The sequence below is a fragment of the Rattus norvegicus genome, chromosome 1 (genome assembly GCF_021556685.1).
Source record: "Rattus norvegicus strain SHRSP/BbbUtx chromosome 1, alternate assembly SHRSP_T2T, whole genome shotgun sequence".
In the NCBI taxonomy this organism is placed as follows: Eukaryota; Metazoa; Chordata; class Mammalia; order Rodentia; family Muridae; genus Rattus; species Rattus norvegicus.
The window spans coordinates 21,300,019-21,320,038 of record NC_141534.1 but is presented as its reverse complement, the minus strand read 5'-3'; the positions used below and the strand labels follow the sequence as shown (position 1 = coordinate 21,320,038).

Sequence of the window (20,020 nt, the reverse complement as noted above, 5' to 3'; positions counted from 1 at the left end):
AGCCCTGGGCTTTATCCCCAGCGTTACAAAACGAGCGGAAGATAAATCAAAAAGTAGCTGGAAAACAGCATGTCCCCAAGATGTAGAGTTAGGGAAGGAAGAATAAAGGCTGACGTGTTTCTGAATGCTAAGTACTCTCCAACCCCCTGCACTAGGTTATCTCTAAAGTGATTATTGCTTTTATAGGAAAAACCGTGAATGAATGTATTTAAAGGATCCTCTAAAGCCGCCCATGTAAATGCATTCGAATCCTCAAATCACAGTAAGCCTATCATCAAATCACAGGTACACATCAGCAAACATCAAAATCAAGCAAACAGAAAACATAAAAGACAGACTGGCCAAGTTTTACAAAATAGGTTTCCTATCTGAATAGCAAAACACGGCTCCGTTAGGCGAGACTCTCTTCTGGTCCCTGAGCTACTCAAACTGCTATGGAATCGGCCTGTCATCCGTCGCGGTCTATCTACTTGGATTAGCTCCATAAAGCGGTTACACAGTAGGTCTCCAGAAATGTTTCAACGTCGTGCCAACCGGGCCACTTTCCCAGCGTACTTCCACTTCCTCCTCATGAAGAGGGAGCAATCCAAATTAGTAAGAAGAAATTGGCAAGTCGACACTACATGAATGGAAGGACCGGGTAAACCAGACAGGCGTCTTAAGCTTTGTCACTATAAGTAAACAATATGCTAACAGCATCCCAAACTGCAGAGCCACGTGGTGTAAATAGGCGAGAAGGCTCCTCTCCTACCATCTAGTACTCTATTTCCTTCCCCCATTATCCACACTCCTTCACCTTATAAAAACATCTCAAGCAGGGACAGTCTGGGCATCTCCCCACATGATGTGTGTAACTGCATTCACATGAAGTTATACATACGTGTACATTATTCTCATAATTTATATTTGCATATAAAGTATTTACACCGTTAGCATGCTTAGACCGCCCACTTTAATATTCTTATGCTTTGTATGCATTTAGGATATAATGATCTTGTAGAACACCTTTTTTCCCCCTATTACTTCTCGGTTCCTTTCCCTCCAAGTCCAATCTCTAATTCCTACCCAGGTTTAGCACATAGCGAAAGGTGAACCAAGCTGAAGTACACTCTGGGCGCCAGCGGATTGGTGCCCATTTTAAAGTGCTCCTTGCCAAGCCTCGAGTAAAATCCTAAATGAAACAAGGCGGTGTTTAGAGCCTTCTATTTACAATTTAAAAAATAATAAAGGGATAAAGAAAACGGAGGGTTTTCTTTCCTTGATTTTGTTAACCTCCCCAACACAGTGGGAAAGGATGTGTTGCAAAACTTTGGGCCACGGGCCACAAGATAGGAAGACGTAAAAGAAACCGCAACCCGTGGGATCACACCCCTCTCCATTCGCGACGTGGAGTGGTGCACGGAGACCCACGGATGCAACCAAACGGCCGGGACTACCAGGGTTGTACCGGGTGTGAGGGGAGGACCGACCGCGAGGGGCGTGGGGTTGCGGGTGGCCTGGGAGGCGGAACGGGGCGGGTGAGCACGCCCCACGGCAGAAGCCGCGCCCCAGGGCGCGCAGGGCGGCGCGCTCTCACCCGCGGCGGGGCGCTCCATGGTCGCGGCGCGAAGGCAGAGGCGCGGGCCCGGGGCCCGCGGGGCAGCGGGGGCGCGGGCCGCGGCGGCCAGGCCTACGGAGGCGCAGAGCCCTGCGAGTCGCAGCATCCCCGGCACCCGACGCTTCGGGTGGAGCCGGAAGGGGCCGTCCTGGCAGGGCGCGGATACCCGGATCGGGGCGGTCCCGGGGCCGCACTCCGCTCCGACCTCTGGCCGCCCTCGGTTATTTCCTGCAGCGCGGCCCTTCCCGTCCCACGCTTGGAGGGGCGAGCCTGGGGCCAGGAGAGCATTCCTTGACCCGCTGTCTCTTGAGAGCCCGTGTGTTTGCTTTAGCTTGGAGCTTTGGATACAAAGCTCTGATTGCAAAATAGGCGGGCTGAGCAGAATGTACAATAGCGAGGCCTTGAACGTCGCTATAACGAGATGCTTTTATTTACGTAACATTATTCCCCCCCCCCCAAAAAAAGGAGCATTTTTAACAGCAGTTTAATAGCTAGGAGTTGGAATAGCTAAATGAAATCATCTACAGAGTTTTTTTGTTTTTGTTGTTGTTGTTGTTATTTTTGTTGTTTTTTTTTTGCAGATTAGGTTCCTCAGTATCCGAGTAAATAAGAGAAAGGCAATTTACTAAATAAAAAAATAGCTAAAATATGAATACATCTTGTAAAAAATAATGCTACTGGTTTGTTTGTTTTCCGGGCTGGGAGCAGATGTTGGTATTAGTTTTGGTTTGTTGGGGGTAGGGTGTATTTTTAACTTAAAGAAATGTGTTGTATCAATTGATCCAGCCCATTTTGAGAACACCTCACCTACAGGGACTATATCCTAGAATAGGCATAAGAACAGAAAAGGCACTCACAGAACTATAGTAGTTAACACAACCTGTCCTGGTGGGACCGCACTTATCACAGAGTTCCAGAGGCGTGTACCTGGAGTTCAAGGCCGACCTGGGGGTGAATAGCAAATCCCAGGTCATGAAGACCTACACCGTGAGAAACGATAAATTAAGTTACCGTACACTGGAAAACCTCAAAGGGGGTTAATATGACTTCTGGCTGTCTGTTCTCCAGCTGGAGCTCTTAGAAGCTGGTGGAGAAGTTTGATGAGTTCCCTGCTTGATGTTTAAGTCCCGGCCCCTTTTTGTGGATCTGCATGTAAGACGGTCTTTTTTAAAGAAGCAGGCTATCTAATCACGGAGAGAAAACCAAAAGTAAGTAAGAGAGATTGAGGCAGGAGGATCTTCAAAGGCCAGCCTAGGCTAGCTGGGCTGGGCAGGGTTTAGAATATGCTGTTTAGGCATAAGGATTACTCTGAGATGCAGTAGGTGGACAACCCTTTGCCCTCCGTTTTCCCACTGGAAGTAGAATATATATTTCTCTTTGTAAGGAGTATTTCTCCCTCCCCTATTTTAAAGGTATATTAATGTGACTGGAGAGTAAGAACAGCACATTGAAACAGCAAGGTTGACAGGTGAAAGCCGGTTTGCACAGAGTAGAGCAACACCTCTCCCCCCTCCTTAGGCTTCCTGTAACAAACCAACACTAAAAACCTGGGAGAAGCAGGTGCTGCACCTCGTGTGTGGTCTGATGTTTCAGAAAGAGCTCAAGAGCCCACTCCTATATTTCTTCCTTTAAAAAAACAAAACAAAACAAAACAAAACCAAAGCAGTGTGTTTCGGTTTCTAACTCTGTGTCTGTGGTGTAATCCTTAGCCTTGGGACATAACTTGCAGTGGAGGGACCAGAACACCAACCCAGCCCCTAAACTTTCACCTACAATCTACCCTGCCTGAAATATGTGCTGGGGCAAAGGAGGCAGAGAACTCGTGATGTGGCCAAATAGTGACTGGTCGGTCTGAGACTCACACCACAAAAGGAAGACTATGCCTTATGCCTGCGCAGAACCAGGAACCAGAGGCTAGACAGCCCAGAGCCGTAGGATAGGAAAAGAAAATCAAAACATAACTCCTAATGATAGTTCTGCTGTACTCATAGACAGTGCCTAGCCCAGTGGCCATTGCCCTGATCATCATCAGAGAGGCTTCCTCCGGTAGCTAATGGGAGCAGATACAGAGAGAGACCCACACCAAACATGAGCTAAAAGAGCCCCATTTGGAGTTCTCCTTCCAGTCTCTACCCCTCAGAGCTCAGGAACCCAGAGGAAAAGGGAAAGAAAGAATTGGAGGATTCTCCAGAGAGGTGGAGGACACCAGGAAAACAGGGCCCATAAAATCAACTAAGCAGGGTTCATAGAGGCTCACAGAGCCTGCATGGGTCCGGGCTAGGTCCTCTGTGCACATGCTGTGGTTGTTTAGTTTGGCACGTTTGTGAGATTCCTATCATCGGAAGCAGAGGTATCTTCGACTCTTGCCTATTCTTGGGATCTATTTCCTCCTACTGGGTTGCCTTGCCCAGCCCTGATATGAGGGTTACTGTAACTTGCTATGTTGCGGTCGGTTGGTATCCTTCGGAGACCTGCTCTTTTCTGAAGGAAAACCAAGGAGGAATGAATCTGGGTGAGAGGGGAGGTGGGGGGGGGGGGGACTGGAAGGGTGGAAGGAGGGGAAACTGTGGTCTGGAGAGGGAGGAAGAAGGAGAGGGGGAGGGAAGGGGGAGGGAAGGAGAAGAGGGGAGGAGGGGGTTAGGGAGAGGAGGGGAGGGGAGGGACAGGGAAGGGAAGGGGGAGGGGGAGGGGAAGAAGAGAGGACCGGGAGGAGCGTACTGAGCTCAGATTCAGGGCCGGCTCTAAGCATGCTTTACCTTGCCTTTTATTTTTCAGTTCCTGGCAGTCAAAGCAAGCCTCGGACTCTCTAGCCTTTCTTACTCTTTCTCTGACCTCAACCTCTAATTTAAAAAGCATGATTACTGTGCCAGTATTTAAAGCTTGCCTGGCCTGGTTGTTTTTCTCTCAAAGTGAAAAACTGGCTAGTCTTCTGTCAACTTGACACACGAATTAGAGTTATTTGAAAGGAGAGAGCCTGAATTGAGAAGATGCCTCCATAAGATCTGACCGTGTGGAGGAGGGCCCAGCCCAATGTGGGTGGCGCCAACTCTGGGCTGGTGGTCCTGGTTCTATAAGAAATCAGCGCCCCCCATGGCCTCTGCATTAGTACCTGTCTCCAGAATACTGCCCTGTTTGAGTTCCTGTCCTGACTTCCCTCCATGATGAACAATAATGAAGTGTAACCCAAATAAGCCCTTCCCTCCAACTTGCTTTTCGGTCATTGTGTTTTGTTGCAAACTCTAATTCTAAATTATTTTGTTAAGCTAAGAACCTAAAAGGGCTCCCTGGATTGCCTGGAACCGTTGTATTCCTGTACCGGACACGAGAACAAGGCTTTCCCTGCATACCGATCTTTACTTAAAGCCTTTATTTTCTACACATTTGCTCCTCCCGTCCCCTCCCCCGTAGTCTCTTCATACTGTACCGCGCTTTGCTATGTTATGAAATATAATTACGGGGGGGGGGGGGGACCTGGTGGGCCCATGCCAGGATGTCCCCCTGAGAAATCACACCATGCAATAGACCTAGTATAAAAGGGGTTTATTTAGGCGAAGGGAGAGGAGGAAGGGCCTGTAGAAGAGGTAGGGGCAGACAGATGGGGGCAGAGAAGGGAGAGACAGCAGAAAGGAGGAGAGAGATTGCCTGGCTGGGAACACGTGGGCGAACTGGGGTGGCGAGCAGTCTTTTCTTTTTTTTTTTTCTTTTTTTTTTTTAGGCTCCTAGACTGCACCTTACTGCGGCAGGTAATGGCGGCACATTATGAAGTAAGCCCTTGCTAGGTCCCTAGGAGGAACCCAGCGGAATCACCTGTAAGTCAACACCAGGTAAGTCCAAAAATGGCTGTCTCATACCAGAAAGGCTAAAAACACAGGAGTTGCTCAGTCCACAAGTCTGCAGTCTCAACGTGGCGCGAATACACGAGCCACTGATTCTCAGTCCACTGTGGAAGACTAAAAAAGGTTCCTAATAGCACCAAAGGAATGTTACAGCGGAAACAACCAACTAAATGAACTTGCCAGAAAGAATAAAGGCAAGCAGGCAAGCCACCAAAAAAAAAAAAAAAAAAAGCAGTAACACATAGATTAAAAATAAAAATAACCGTCTTCCATGTCCTTTATTTTGGGCTGCCACCAGAAGGGGAGGCTCAGTTTTAGGGTGGGTTTCCCCTCTTCGGATAACATGATTAAGAAAATTCCTCACTTGAGTTGATTAGATACAATTGAAGAGATTTGGCAACCTCAGGCAGAAGGCGCAGAATACACCCAGACACCAAATTCTTAGCACAAAGGAGACTTATTACCTGGGAGGGGCAAGGTGGGGGCTGCCTCTGGGTAGGACAAGAGCAGGCAGCAAGTCACAGCAGGGTTTTTTTTTGTTGTGTTGGTGGTTTGTTTTTGTGTATGTTTTCTTCTGCAGGAGTGGGTTTTTAAGGAGAAAAGGGGGAAAGTCTGTGCTAGGGTGAGTTAGTAAATCCTGATTGGACATGTTAGCCAAATAATGAATTTTGAATTTTGGACCTTGGTGTTTTGTCTCAGGAATAAGTAAGCAGCCAAATAAGGAAAAAATAGACCTTGGGGGCTAGCTTTAGGAATGTGATCAGTTCTTACCAGGGGGGTGGGGGTGGTGGGGAGACAGAGAGACAGACAGACAGAGACAGAGACAGAGGCTAAAGGGCAAAAGCTCTAAGCATTTAATTTGCCATGTTTGGGCCTGTTGAGAGGGCTTCATCAATCTAGTTGGCCACGAACAGCCATCTTGTGAACCGATGTGGCAGCTCGGGAGACCAGAGATGCTGTAAGGATGAGCTGGAAATTTGTGTGACTCCCTGAGAGAAGAGTGCCTGGACATGACCCCCGACCCCCTTGGCTGCTCTGCCTTCCTGCTTCGGTATGCCTGTGTCTGCTCCCCACCCCTTTTTACCTTGTTACCATTGCCCCATTGTTCCCCCACCAGACAGAAACTGTGTTTTCAAGTCTTTGTGTTACCAAGTACACAGAGGTTGCCCTGAGAGTATCTATTGAATGAATTAATAATATTTTCAGATTTATATTTTAACTATTCATGTTTATCAAACAAACAAACAAGCCAGCACAGCCAAATAAGTTTCAAAAAGGAAAAAGGGGAAGAGGAAGGGAGGCAGGAAGAAGGGAGGAAAAGAAAGGACTCCTTGGGCTATCTTAATGTTTTCAAGTGTCTCTGGCCTGAAAATAAAGATGAATTGCCATTAGCATCAAGGACAAAAGTCCCTTGGGTTTTTACAGTTTTATCTGGCTGTCCCCAGCTGTGTTTGGTGCTGCTCCTGACTTAATCCCGATGACCCCTCATTCCTAGGCCTCACTTGCCTTCTTGAGCTCCCGTGGTCCAGCTGACTCCCAGACCACTGCCTGGCTGGTTCACAGGGCCACTATGGCTTCTCCCAGTCATCATTGGATGGTCCTTAGCAAATGAGACCAAGTCTTCCTGATACATTGTATCCTGCTGGGAGATTGGCAGAATCAAAGATATGATTTGGAACCTCTGAACGTTACAGAATTTCTTGAGATTAGTAGGTGCCTCAGAACACACCCAGCCTTTCTTCTCTCCGTGGGACGGTTCAGGGTATACCGTCAAGATAGATGCATGAGAACGGTTCGCAATCAAATTCCTACATGGTTCCCGCTGCAACAGCCACCTCTGTCCTTCGGAGTGTGTTGCTACCAGACTTGTTTATCTACCAGACTCCTTTCAGTACAGATGAGAGCTCCACTTCTATCTGTAGTTATCGTCCTTTCCCTGTGAATGTCCCCCTGAACGACTGTTCTAATTCTTAGTAGAGAAACTCGCTCGTCCTACATATGAACTACAGCTGCAAACATTTTCAAAAGAGGTGAAGTCATGCAGTTTTATAAGACATAGTCAAGTGTCAACACAAAAGCTAGGACTCTTGGTAACCAAGGGTGACTCAGGATTGACATTCCGTTGTGCTAGAGGGGAACTGAGACCCTAAAACCTGTTGTCCCCCCCCCCCCCCCCGGAGCTGGGGACCGAACCCAGGGCCTTGCGCTTCCTAGGCAAGCGCTCTACCACTGAGCCAAATCCCCAACCCCAAAACCTGTTGTTTTGTTTTTTGTTGTTTTTTTTTTTAGCATAACAATTTTAAGATACTGCCTACCATCAGACACCACCCCTCCCCTCCCCTTTCTCCCTCTCTTTTCCCTCCCCCTTCCCCTTCCCCATGTTTGTTGTTAAGGATTGAAGCCCAGCGTTTCATATCTTAGTCACCTGCTCTACGGCTAAGCTACACCACCAGATCTTCTGCCCACTTAATAATAGAGTTGCAATGGCTGCACAGCTGAGAAATGTCTGATAATATTAACTATTAGAATCTGAATTTGACTGTCAGTGGTGGCTCACACTTTTAATCCCAGCACCTAGGAGGCAGAGGCAGGCAGATCTCTGCAAGGTCAAGGCCAGCCTGGTCTACAGTAAGTAGCAATCGATATCACAGCTTCAGCTTTCTGCGAGAGTACCACAGTTCAATTCACCGTTGACTCTTTATTGTTCAGACTTGTGTAAATTCGTGCCAGTGTGTCATTATTAATTATTAGGATGCTTCCTATCATTCCTTTAAAATATTGTATTACTTTTAAAAAGGCTCTTTTAAAATTATTTTGAATTATGTGTATGTGTCTATGAATAGAAATGTGCTCACGAATGCAGTTGCCTTTTGAAGCCAGAAGAAATGGGTTAGATCCTGGAAACTGGATCTAACCAGTTAAAGGCATGAGTGCCCAGGTTCTCTAAACTGTTGCAACGTCTCTCTCCAGCCCCACTATTTCATTGCTTAAAATAAATTCCCAGGAAGGAGACTGATAGATGAAAGATCATGACTGTGTATAGTTTTTGAACCATATTGTCAATTATCCACCAAAATGTTCAAACAAATTTATATGCGTGCTTGATGCAGTGGCCCACACTCGTAAGTCTAGCACTGGGAACCTGTGACAGTTTATACAGGCTCAGCCCAGAGAGTGGCACTATTAGGTATGGCACTGTTGGAGTGGGTGTGGCCCTGTTGGAGTAGGTGTGTCACTGTAGGTGGTGGTAGTCCTAGCTGCTTGGAAGCAAGTCTTCTTCCAGTAACCTTCACAGAAAAATGTAGAACTCCCAGCACCTCCTGCACCATGCCTGCCGGATGCTGCCATGCTTCCTTCTTGATAATGGACTGAATTAATTAAATGTTGTCCTTATAAAAGTTGCCTTGGTCGTGATGTCTGATCACACCAAGAAAACCCTAACTAAGACAGAGGCTAAGATAGGATGACTGCAGGTTCAACACCAGGGTAGACCACATAGTAAGCTTAAAGAGAGCCCTGAGCTCAGTGGCAAGACTCTGTCCCTCCCAAAATATAGACTTACAAGCAGTTTTTGGAGGCTTATTAAATTATACTACTTTGAAGTTCTTTATTGTCCATCTGCAAGGTGCTGACAGTGATTTTACTCTTATTTAATCGTTAATGAATCTGAGTACTGTCTTGTGGGGTCTCAGAAAATGTTCTACTTTGAACTTCAACTGCAAGGCCCTGGGGAGAGTGAGTGTTGGGATGGGTGGGCCTCCACTGAAGCCCACTTATCTGAAGGCCAGGTCCACCGGAGAGGAGCCAGATAGTCTTTAGACCTCCAACTGAGATTTTATATATGGAGGAATGTCAAATGGGAGTCAGAGAGGGAGCATTCTCCCGACAGGAAGTTTTCTTCAAGCCGTTCACTCTTCATTATACCTCACAGTCACTTTCTGCCTCTTGGAGTCTGCCTGCGTCACCCAGTTCTCTCGCTCTCCTTTGAAGAGTGTTCTTAATTACCTGGCCTATGTTTGTTCTATTTTAATTTGTCTTTGGTTTCTTATATTTTTTTCTTTTGGATTAGCTCTCATGTAACCCAGGCTGGCCCCAGACTCACTAAGAAGCAGACAATGATGACCTTGAATTCCTGACCTCATAACTGCTGAGATTACAAGTGTGCCTGCCATGCCCAGCTTTGGCCCCTTTTTGAGCTTTATATTTTGTATAACTCCCATGAATGTCTACATATTATTAATATATGTGTCTATTTTTGCTCCTATAATTTGTATATAATCTATCTTTTCACATTGGAGAACCTTCAGAAGACTGAGGGACAATTTTCACTCCTTGAAAGCCATATGTTTTTGATAGTCACTTGCATGTCTTTATAGAGAAAACACTTACTTATTTTCTCTAAGTTGCCTTTTTTTTTCTACCTCATAAAATCTATTTATTAATTGTTTGTTTGGTTTTTTTTTTTTTTTTTTTGTTTACTCGCTTGTTTTCAGAGACAAGGACTAATGTCGTCCATGCTGGCCTCTAACTCACTGTTTCATCCAGGATGATCTGGAACTTCCGATCCTCCTGCTTTTACTTCCCTAGAGCTATGGTTACAGGTGAACACCACGATAATGAAGGACCCTAGTTCTTACTGAAGTGTAAGAGCTATTAAGAGACTTGGCCTGGTAGAAAGTAGGTAGGTTATGGAGTTCCTATGAAGGACCCTAAGAGCTTTACACCTACTGCCTCAGGTCAAGATTAGGCCAAGTAGGGTTGGGGATTTAGCTCAGTGGTAGAGTGCTTGCCTAGCAAGCGCAAGACCCTGGGTTCGGTCCCCAGCTCCGAAAAAAAGAAAAAAGAGAGAAAAAAAAAAAAAAGATTAGGCCAAGTACCAGCTTCCCACCTCGGGTCAAGGATAGGCCAAGTTCCATTCTCCATCCACTGTTTTCCGGAGGAGCAGGGGCATTCTTGAAAATCCGAAGACTATACTGACATAGTCAGCTGACCCTCTGATCCCAAATAGAGTTCGGATGCATGCTATAGTCTGCCTATGCTTGCTAGCCAATAGATTCAAAGGTCAATATGTTTAGCCAATAAGTTTAAATTGTAACCTTGCTGATGCAACCTGTACCCCTAAAAAGTATAAAAACTGCTTGTCTATAGCCATTCAGGGTCACCTTCTAGTCAGTTGCCACAAGGAGCTGATTAAAGGTCGACCCTGACACGCTGGAAAATAAACCTCTTGCATTTACATCGAACTTCGTTCTCATGCCTCACTTAGGGGGGTGGGGATGGGGTCTCCCAAAAGTTAAGACTCACTTCGAGCCTTACCGTATCTCACTTACATGATGCAGGGAATGAACCCAGGACTCCATGTAAACTAGGCCAACCCTTTACCGACTGACCTACATTTCCAGCTCAATAGTTTGTCTACATTGAAAACATTTGCTGTAACCTGTTCTTCGTATTTTAATTATAAACAATAGTTTCAATGAGAACTTGAAAAAATCTGTTATTTTACATATTAATCTCACTTTTTTTATAACTTTGTCCTGATGACTTAAAGTCGTCAGTTTTCTCTGCAATTATTTGTTTGCTTATTTTAATTTTTATTGCATTCGTTTATTTGTTTGTTTATTTATATTTAGGGGTACACCCAATATGCACTAGTCCATTTTCCCCTTTTACTCTGTGGGTCCATGGACTAGAACTCAAACTGTCAAGCCTGACTGCAAGCAGCCTCACTTGTGAGGCCATTCCACAGGCCTGTGTTTGTTTGATCAACGGCAGAGTCTTACTGACTTTCTAATTGCTGAGGTTACCGTATCAACTATGAAGACTCTTATACTGTATTAAAATGACCACATCTCACAACTCTAAATTGATTTAAAATACTCACAAGAAGCAGGGGGAAGAAGTGAGGAGGCTACAGCAAACTCTCAGCGTGTGGTACGGCTGGGCTGGGCTAGCAGGGTGAGTCCTTGGAAACTTGCTTGCTTATGCATCCTGAGTTCGAGGCCTGTCAGTTCCCCCGCTGAGGAGTAGATGTGAGGGCTGAAGCCCAGAGAGGTTTGTTTGTTGTTTGTTTGCTTGTGGGACTGCTGAAGCATAGACTAAGGGCTCCTACACGTGTGGTAAGTCCTCTACCATTGATTAACAACCCCAATCCCAGAATTGAGATTTGTCACCAGGGACCCATATGGAAAAGGCGCTCTACCAGGAAAACAACGGGGCAAGTCTCCTTTGTCATGGTTTTCGTCTTAAACATCCCCAATAAGGAGTGAAGAGTCTACCTCAAGGTGGTAGGCACTGCAGAGACATGATGGAACCTTTGGGAGGTCGGGTCTAATGGACAGAAGTCAGATCACTACGGCATACCCTTGAAAGGGCTATTGAGTCCAGAAATTCATCCCCACCCCACCTCTTCTCTCTCTCTCTCTCTCTCTCTCTCTCTCTCTCTCTGTGTGTGTGTGTGTGTGCGTGCGCTTGTGTGTCTCCTAGCCTTGCCTTCCTCTACCACACACTTCTGACCATGATGCTGTATGTTCTTCCTCACTACAAGCCTCAAAGCAACGGAGCCAGCTTACCATCACCAGAAACCTGCAAATATGAGCCAAAATAAACAGTTCCTTATTTAAGTCGATTTTCTGCGTGTCCTCATACATATGTAGTACCTCGTGACCATTAGACTTCATTGGGTCCTTCCATCCCTTTTGAAGTGTCTGTACATTCCCAAGGTTTATTTATTACTTATATATGTGCTGCACAGTTTGGTCCTTCCACCATTCTTTTCTGTGGCAGTGCTGGTACCTCCAAAGCAGTGTGGCTGAATGCCCATCTCAGACCTCCAATACGGTTCTCCCACTATTTCATCAGCTGCCGCTTTACCAAACCTCTAAAACTCATCTTGGACTTCAACCTGGTGTCAGAAAAGGACCTGAAAATTCAGCCTTAACCTCTGTGTTGGGGTTGGGGATTTAGCTCAGCGGTAGAGCACTTGCCTAGCAAGCGCAAGGCCCTGGGTTCGGTCCCCAGCTCCGAAAAAAAGAAAAAAAAAACAAAAAAAACAAAAAAAAACTCTGTGTTTCCTTCCCTTTTCCTGGTGGTGAATAGCTCTGATTCTGCCCCTTTCCAAGGGAAACAGCAATAAGGAAAAGGTTGTATACCTGTCTAGATTTTCCTCTCGGTATTGAGAGCTGGACTTTCTCCACCCACTTCTGTTCTTATGAAGACTCTAGCTGGAGGATTTCTTTTTCTTTTTCCTTCCTCGGTTATTTCAATTCATTTTAAAAGAAGAAAATAATCGTCTCAAGTAAAACTTTCAGAGAGGGACAATTTCTGGCTGTGTGCTTATTTAGATGGCTTCATCCCGGGTCTGTCATCAGGTCTGGGGGGTTTTATCTCCACCCCACCCCCACCCCCAAAGATGGTGTGGCCGTTTTTGCTTTGTGAATTTTCAAGGTAGATAGCCACAAGAAAGTACTACTTCCTTTTCTGCCACGAGGATCTCTGCCACATATATTACAAGTAGAGGGACCAACTATCATGGTGTGCTTTGGACCACTCTACTTTACTGCTGAAAGCTCTGTGCTCTAAGAAACCCTCAACATTATCACCCTAATGCATACCAAGAGAAATGGAATTGATGTGATGGCTAGTGTTAATTGTTGACAGGATTGAGACTCTTCAGACAAGGTTCTGAGCATGCCTGTGAATGGCTGTCTTAATTAGGATCGTTGCAGTGAGGAGAACCACCCTAACTGAAAGCATAGCACATTAAAAGGAGAAGGCTAGCTAGCCACCCACGTCTCCCTGCTTCCTGACAGAGAATGTGACATAACCAGCTGCCTCTAGCTCTTGCTGCCATGTTGGCTCCGCCCATGAGCTTGTGAGTCACAGCCAACCCTTCCTTAAGCCATTTTTCCAGGTCGATAGCAATTAGGAAAGGAACTATGGCAGTGGGTCAACAGGGAAAGGATTTTTTTAGACAGACCTCCACCCAGCCAGCTACATCTCATCAGCAAAGGGAAGATGAGCCCTTCGAGCTGAGAGTGCCAGGATGTGTAAGAGGCCTCGCCTTAATATATGAGATTAGACTTGACAATGAACAGATTAATCCAACTGGAGAAATATCAGGCATATCACAGTCCAGGGGTATGGAGCCAAGACTATGCACTTACATGGTCGGCCGGCTCGGATGACAGAAGGGTGGGGAGCAGTCCGGAAACTGAGCTTGGGACCATATTACGAAATGTTTGTGAAGCCCGGCTAAGCAACTAGGACTGTGCTGCCTAAGAACTGGGTTACTAAAGACCTCTTCCTTTAAAGAACAGACACAATGAAGGATTGCTCTGAAAGATACCTCTTTCAGGACCGTGCAGGACTTTTTAAAGGGTTCAAGAATTGAAGACCCAAAACCCAGTTCACAGTAATTGAACAATAATCTCCGTGTCTAGGGGCAGAAACCTAAACCTGGAGGGACAAAAAAATAATAGATTTAAAAGTGTGCGAAAATAATTCAGCAACTGATAATGTGGAGAAAAAGAAAATAAGTTGACTGGTACCAGCACATTAAAGTGAACAAGTTGGGTATCCTCAGAGCACCCCAAGAACAAGGAGAAGGAGAATAGAAAGAGGGGTGAATTCAATGAGCAAGACGAGAGAGAGAGACAAAATCAGTGGAGATGAAAATGCTCACATAGGGGGGCAGATGACTAACAGTGCTCTTGGACCGCACTTGAAGAGCAGCACAACTAAGAGAGTTATTATTTATTTGACTTTTGTTTATTTATTTTGCAGCCCTAAGGAGTTAACGTTGGGACTTGTGCATGCTATTCAAGCACCAATCTATATATTCCAATCCCTCCTCTTTGGGTATTCGTTCGTTAGTGTTGTTGTCAAGATACTAGACAGACTTAGAATTTCCACAGAAGCCCCCAAGTGATCCTTCCAGTGTGGTCCTCTGTGCCACTAGGACTGACAAGGGTTGTTGTTGTTGTTGTTGGGTTTTTTGTTTGTTTGTTTTTACTAGAGATGTCATTTTCACTTTTTTTTTTTTTTTTTTTTTCCGGAGCTGGGGACCGAACCCAGGGCCTTGCGCTTCCTAGGCAAGCGCTCTACCACTGAGCTAAATCCCCAACCCCTGAGATGTCATTTTCAATATTGTTTGTTTCTATGTTTGTTCATTTGTTTCTTTGAAACGGGGTCTCCAGTAGCCCAGGCTGGCTTTGAACTCCCTAACAGTCAATTTTCCTGCTTCTACTTCCTAAGTGCTAGGATTACAAGTTTTGCGCAAATGCCAGGTCAGCAGACCAGGGTCAGCAGTTCTAATTAAGTTTCTTGCACATGCTTAATGCGGGAATTATCTTCCTCATTTACATCTTACAGGATCGCTTAGTCCACTGCTGTCTCTTCTGGTTATTTTTAGTGTTGTAAATATCATCAATTTATTTGCTGACAAATCATTCTTTTATGATTGCTTTCTTATTGTTTGCTGGGGCACTTTAGACAATTCAAAGGACGGCGATAAAAGCTGCCTTTTGAAAGTCTATGATAGCTCCTTATTTGAGAGCAGATTAAGGGTTTGATTAGCAGAAAGTTAGGGTCTGTTGGCACATTTTGTCTCTTTCTACAGCTGGTCATCTAGCTACATATTTGGTGTTAAGTATTCCTTGTTCTTTATTTGTGTGACTGATAGCTGAAGAAGAGGTTGTATAGGATTGGCGAACTGAATTTTATTTGCATTCTATGGAATTGGTATAATTATCCATTACATAGAGCATAATTGACAATTATACTATGAGATTTTCTTTGAATATTGTAAGAATTAGAAGGTATAAGAAACTGGGAAGCGGTCTGGAGAGATGGCTCAGTGGTTAAGAGCACCGATTGCTCTTCCAAAGGTTCTGAGTTCAATTCCCAGCAACCACATAGTGTCTCACAACCATCTGTAATGGGATCTGATGCCTTCTTCTGGTGTGTCTGAAGAGAGCAACAGTGTACTCATATAATGAATAAATAAACCTTTTTTAAAAAAAGAAAAGAAGGGGTTGGGGATTTAGCTCGGTGGTAGAGCGCTTGCCTAGCAAGCGCAAGGCCCTGGGTTTTGTCGCCAGCTCCGAAAAAAAGAAAAAAGAAAGAAAAGAAAAGAAATGGGGCAGCAGGAAGATGTTTAAGAGTAGAAGACTCAGCTAGGGGGACGGTAGGGGGACGGTAGGGGGAAGTAGTAGTAGGAGTCCATCCTCCATTAACCAGAAATCAGTTTCCATGGAGACCATGGGCTATTTTGGAGACCTGGAGCTCTGGAATATTTTACAATTTATGACAGTGTTTCAAGTCAAAGAGTAACTTTATTTCATTGTCGTGTGATACAGTCCTGTAATAAACATCAAAATAATTAGAAACAAACTGAAACAGTCCCTTCAGCAAACATATTCACCCAAGACCCTCTGATCTCTTTTAATCTTTATCAAGACATAGAAGATTTTATAGACATCATAAATATATATATATATATGTAATATGTTTTACAGCAGTCGTATTGAGTTCATTCTTGTAACCCCAGCATTTGGAGGGCTGAGGCAGGAGGATTGCTGCAAGTTTTAGGCCAGTCTGGGCTACACAGTTTCAGGTTAGTCTGAACTACAGTGTAAGATTTTGTCCCATCATGATGCAAGAGAAAGAAAGGAAGAGAAAAGAAAGAGAGGAAAGGAAGAAAGGAAGAAAGGAAGGGGAAGGAGGGAGAAAGAGGAAGGGGAAGCTAGTTTCCCCAAACCTTTTCTGCCCTAGGTTTATTAATGTCCTAGTTTTTTAGACACACACACACACACACACACACACACACAAACACACACACACACACGCACGCACGCTTGAGCCAGAGTGTGGCTTTGAACTCTTGAACCTCTCTGCCTAGGTCAGACTTCTTATATCACCAAGCACGCTCAGTTTTTACTGTTAGTCAAATGTTTACCGAGGGCTTAACAAAGTCCAGTTTGGAGGGTGTGGTAAGTAGCCATTATTGACAACCGGCCTGCATAGTGAATCTGATAGCTTCATGTGTTTGCAAGCCGGATGTTGTGAAAAGGTGCTGTGATGGGCTTCCCACATGACTAGTTTCCTGTGAAATTAGGAATTGTTCGCTCAGAGTTTGAAACTCCACATTTCATCTCTGTACATGCTTGTTTTTCTCCAACACCTTCAGTATGGCAAATAAACTCAGCAGTTTTCTGTTCCTTAGGTGCCCTTGAGGACATCCGGCAACTCTTTGGCCAGTGGCTGCCGTTCACCTGCAATGTCTTCTTTATTTGAAGAACCTCCACTCCTTCCTTGAAGTTCACTTCTTATGCTGTCTCTGTCTATTCAACCAAGGGGACGATTGAGTCCCTACTTTCAAATCCCTGTGTTGTATTTTCACCTCCTTTGGGATAACTGAAGTCCATGTCATTGTGTGTTTAGGGTCTTGAGGAAACCTCACTGCCTGTTGAGCACATGGCTGATTTAATTTCATTTCTAGTTTTGAAAAACAGATTCGCTTTGTAGCCATGGTTGGCCTGCTGATTTTTGTTTTGTTTTCTTTCTTTTTTTTTAAAGATTTATTTAGTATATATAAGTACACAGTAGCTGTCTTCAGACACACCAGAAGAGAGCACCAGATCTCATTATAGATGGTTGTAAGCCACCATATGGTTGCTGGGATTTGAACTCAGGACCTCTGGAAGAGCAGTCAGTGCTCTTAACCACTGAGCCATCTCTCCAGCCCTTTGTTTTGTTTTCTTAACAAACAGTACATTTGGTCTGCATTTACTCATGAAGACCTAGTCATATCTATGGAAAAGCTTTTCGAAATAAGTGACGATAAGGAAATTTCTGGAAAATGTAAAACATCTTTCATCTTTGGTTGCTATTGTTGTTGTTTAGAGACAGGGTTTCTCTGTGTAGCCTTGGCTGTCCTGGAACTTGCTCTGTAGACCAGGCTGGCCACATTAAAAAGTTGATAATTTAACAATTTCCTGACCCTGAGTGACTACTTTTTTTTTTTTTTTTTTTTTTGTCAGTTTAGCCTTCTTTTATTTTCTCTATTGCTTTTGTCTTGAGACAATGAATCCTGTAATCTGTGCTAGCCTTAAAGTCACCGTAGCCGGGTATTTCTGATCTTCTGCCTCCAGTCCCCAAGTACTAGGATTACAAACCTAATCTCCTGGGGAAATTTCTTAGAACAAAGCCCTTCTATTGTGGACATCCCCAGTCACCTATTTGTCTCCTGACTCAGGCCAGAGGAATCCCACACCTGGTGCGTTTTACCAGCAGTTTCTGGAGCCACACCTGGGGCTCCTCCTAGTAGAATTAGCCCTGGATTACTTTTATTGCTGCTTGAAGACAGATTGGCTTTCAATTTAAGGAAGACTGGTTTGCACAGTGCGGTTAGAGTCTCCAAGTAATTGTGCCCTCTTGGGGTGCTCGCTCCTTTCTCCTCCCTCCCAGCTCTTCCTGGTCTCTTCCAGGCTCAGCCCGCACAGCCCGCCTTCAGCACCAGCCGCTGCGCTGCTGTACTAGACCCTTTGTTAAAGCGTTAAGAATTTTGAGAACTGGCTATAAACACCGATTATTGCTAAAAATTAAATTGTGTTAATGTACAATTGTTAATAATTAAGCCAATAGGGTCAGTCCTTGATATGATCCCAATATCTTATCCCACCGTTAGTGTGCTGCGTATATTACTGTACCCCGTACATTTTACCTAACTGCAGATATTAGACGTCCTATGTCTAATTAACTGGGCTCCGTGGTTCAATTGTGGATTTTTTGCTTGCAGTCTTTTGCTACTTGAAAATGATGGTTGTGAGAATATTTTTGCATGCATACCATTTTGCACCCAAATCTATCCATTGATAGACATGGGGGAAAGAGAGCCAGTGTTGGTTGCTTGGAGAGCTGGGTGTGATACCTCACACCTGAAATCCCAGCTCTGAGGATGCTGAGGTGAAGTCAGTGACTTAGAAACCAGGCTGGTCCACACAGGAAGATTCTGTCTCCCCAAATGCAAAGTTAAACTTCAAAGAAAAAAATCTTTGTACTTGTCTCAGTGATGATTTAAATACAACAACCTCAAAAGTATAAATGACAAAAGAAACACTGATATATTAGACTTCATCGAAATTAGTGTGTGTCTGTCTGTCTGTATGTGTGTGTCTGTGTATGTATGTGTATGTGTCTGTGAGTGTCTGTGTCTGTGTGTCTGTGTGTGTGTCTGTGTGTGTGTGTCTGTGAGTGTCTGTGACTGTGTGTCTGTGTGTGTATGTGTATGTGTCTCTGTGTGTGTGTCTGTGTGTGTGTATGTGTATGTGTGTGTGTATGTATGTGTGTGTATGTGTCTGTGTGTGTCTGTGTGTGTGTCTGTGTGTGTGTCTGTGTGTGTGTCTGTGTGTGTCTGTGTGTTTTTCTGTGTGTGTCTGTGTGTGTGTCTGTCTGTGTGTGTTTCTGTGTGTATGTGTCTGTCTGTGTGTGTCTGTGTGTTTTTCTGTGTGTGTCTGTGTGTGTGTCTGTGTGTGTGTCTGTGTGTGTTTCTGTCTGTATGTGTCTGTATGTGTGTGTCTGTGCGTGTATCTGTGTGTGAGTGTGTATGTGTCTGTGTGTGTGTCTGTGTGTGTCTGTGTGTCTGTGTGTCTGTGTGTGTATGTATGTGTGTGTCTGTGTGTCTGTGTGTCTGGGTGTGTATGTATGTGTGTGTCTGTGTGTGTCTGTGTGTGTGTCTGTGTGTGTATGTATGTGTGTGTCTCTGTGTGTATGTATGTGTGTGTCTGTGTGTGTGAGTGTGTGTGTGTGTATCTGTGTGTGTGTCTGTGTGTGTTCGTGCGAGCGCGCACACTTCCAAAAATGCTAAAGTGAGGGACTAGGTCAGTGGTTCAATGGTTCTCAACCTGTTGTGCCAGAACCCCCCGGGAGGTCAAAGGACCTTTTCACAGGAGTCACCTAAGACCATCAGAAAGCACAGATATTTACAGTACAATTCATAACAGGAGCAAAATTACAGTTATGAAGTAGCAACGAAGTAATTTTATGGTTGGGGATCAGCACAACCTGAGGAACCGTACTAAAGGATAGCCGAGGCATTTGGAAGGTTGAGAGCCCCTGTAGAAGTAGCTGTCAGTGACTCGATCGCACCACATCCTTGGATTTGATGGATTCAATCTCTGAGGATGTAGAACGAGAGAACGAAATGGAAAAACAAACCTAGACAGCGGGAGCGGGAGACGACTTCCACATCACATATCTGATAAGGGCTTGTATTTGCTGCCTATTTATTTCTTTGTTTCTGTTTTGAGACAGAGTCTTGCAGTGTAGCCCTAGCGGGCCTTGAACTCCCATCATTCCTCCCAGTCTAGCCTATCAAATGCAAGGAAGGCATGCACCACTACGAGACAGAGGAACATTTTATAAATTATTTACTTGTTGTGTGCAGGCTCATGAATCCAGATCAGAGGACAAGTCTTGGGGAGTTCGGTCCCTCCTTCCAGCTTGCTTTTGACACAGGTCTCTGCCTCCAGGTGGCCCTCTGTATCCACCTCCCATCCCATCATAGGAATCCTGGGAATACAAATGT

The 20,020-nt window shown here is 44.9% G+C and overlaps 1 protein-coding gene and 1 long non-coding RNA gene across 12 annotated transcripts in view; one reads left to right on the top strand and one right to left on the bottom strand.

Moving 5' to 3' along the window:
• The window catches only part of Akap7 (A-kinase anchoring protein 7), a 130,057-nt gene extending 128,331 nt beyond the window's left edge, over nt 1–1,726 (bottom strand). For 5 of the 6 annotated variants that reach the window (XR_015628859.1, XR_015628860.1, XR_015628858.1 and 2 more), the window contains exon 1: nt 1,577–1,726. Coding sequence is in view for 3 of the 6 variants with exons in the window: in XM_087567317.1 (XP_087423443.1) it covers nt 1,577–1,703 (127 nt within the window). In the remaining 3 variants the exon portion in view is untranslated. 6 annotated transcript variants of the gene reach the window in all.
• LOC102552728 (uncharacterized) lies at nt 1,319–10,676 on the top strand. Of its 6 annotated transcripts, XR_015644740.1 has the most exons (5): nt 1,362–1,440; nt 2,666–2,805; nt 5,313–5,421; nt 6,316–6,484; nt 6,929–10,676. It is a non-coding gene; the product is annotated as an uncharacterized LOC102552728 (long non-coding RNA). The 6 variants fall into 6 exon arrangements; XR_015644744.1 differs by lacking the exon at nt 2,666–2,805 and having other exon boundaries at nt 1,319–1,440; nt 6,929–9,867; XR_015644742.1 differs by lacking the exon at nt 1,362–1,440 and having other exon boundaries at nt 2,175–2,805.
• Nucleotides 10,677–20,020: the final 9,344 nt, after the last annotated feature.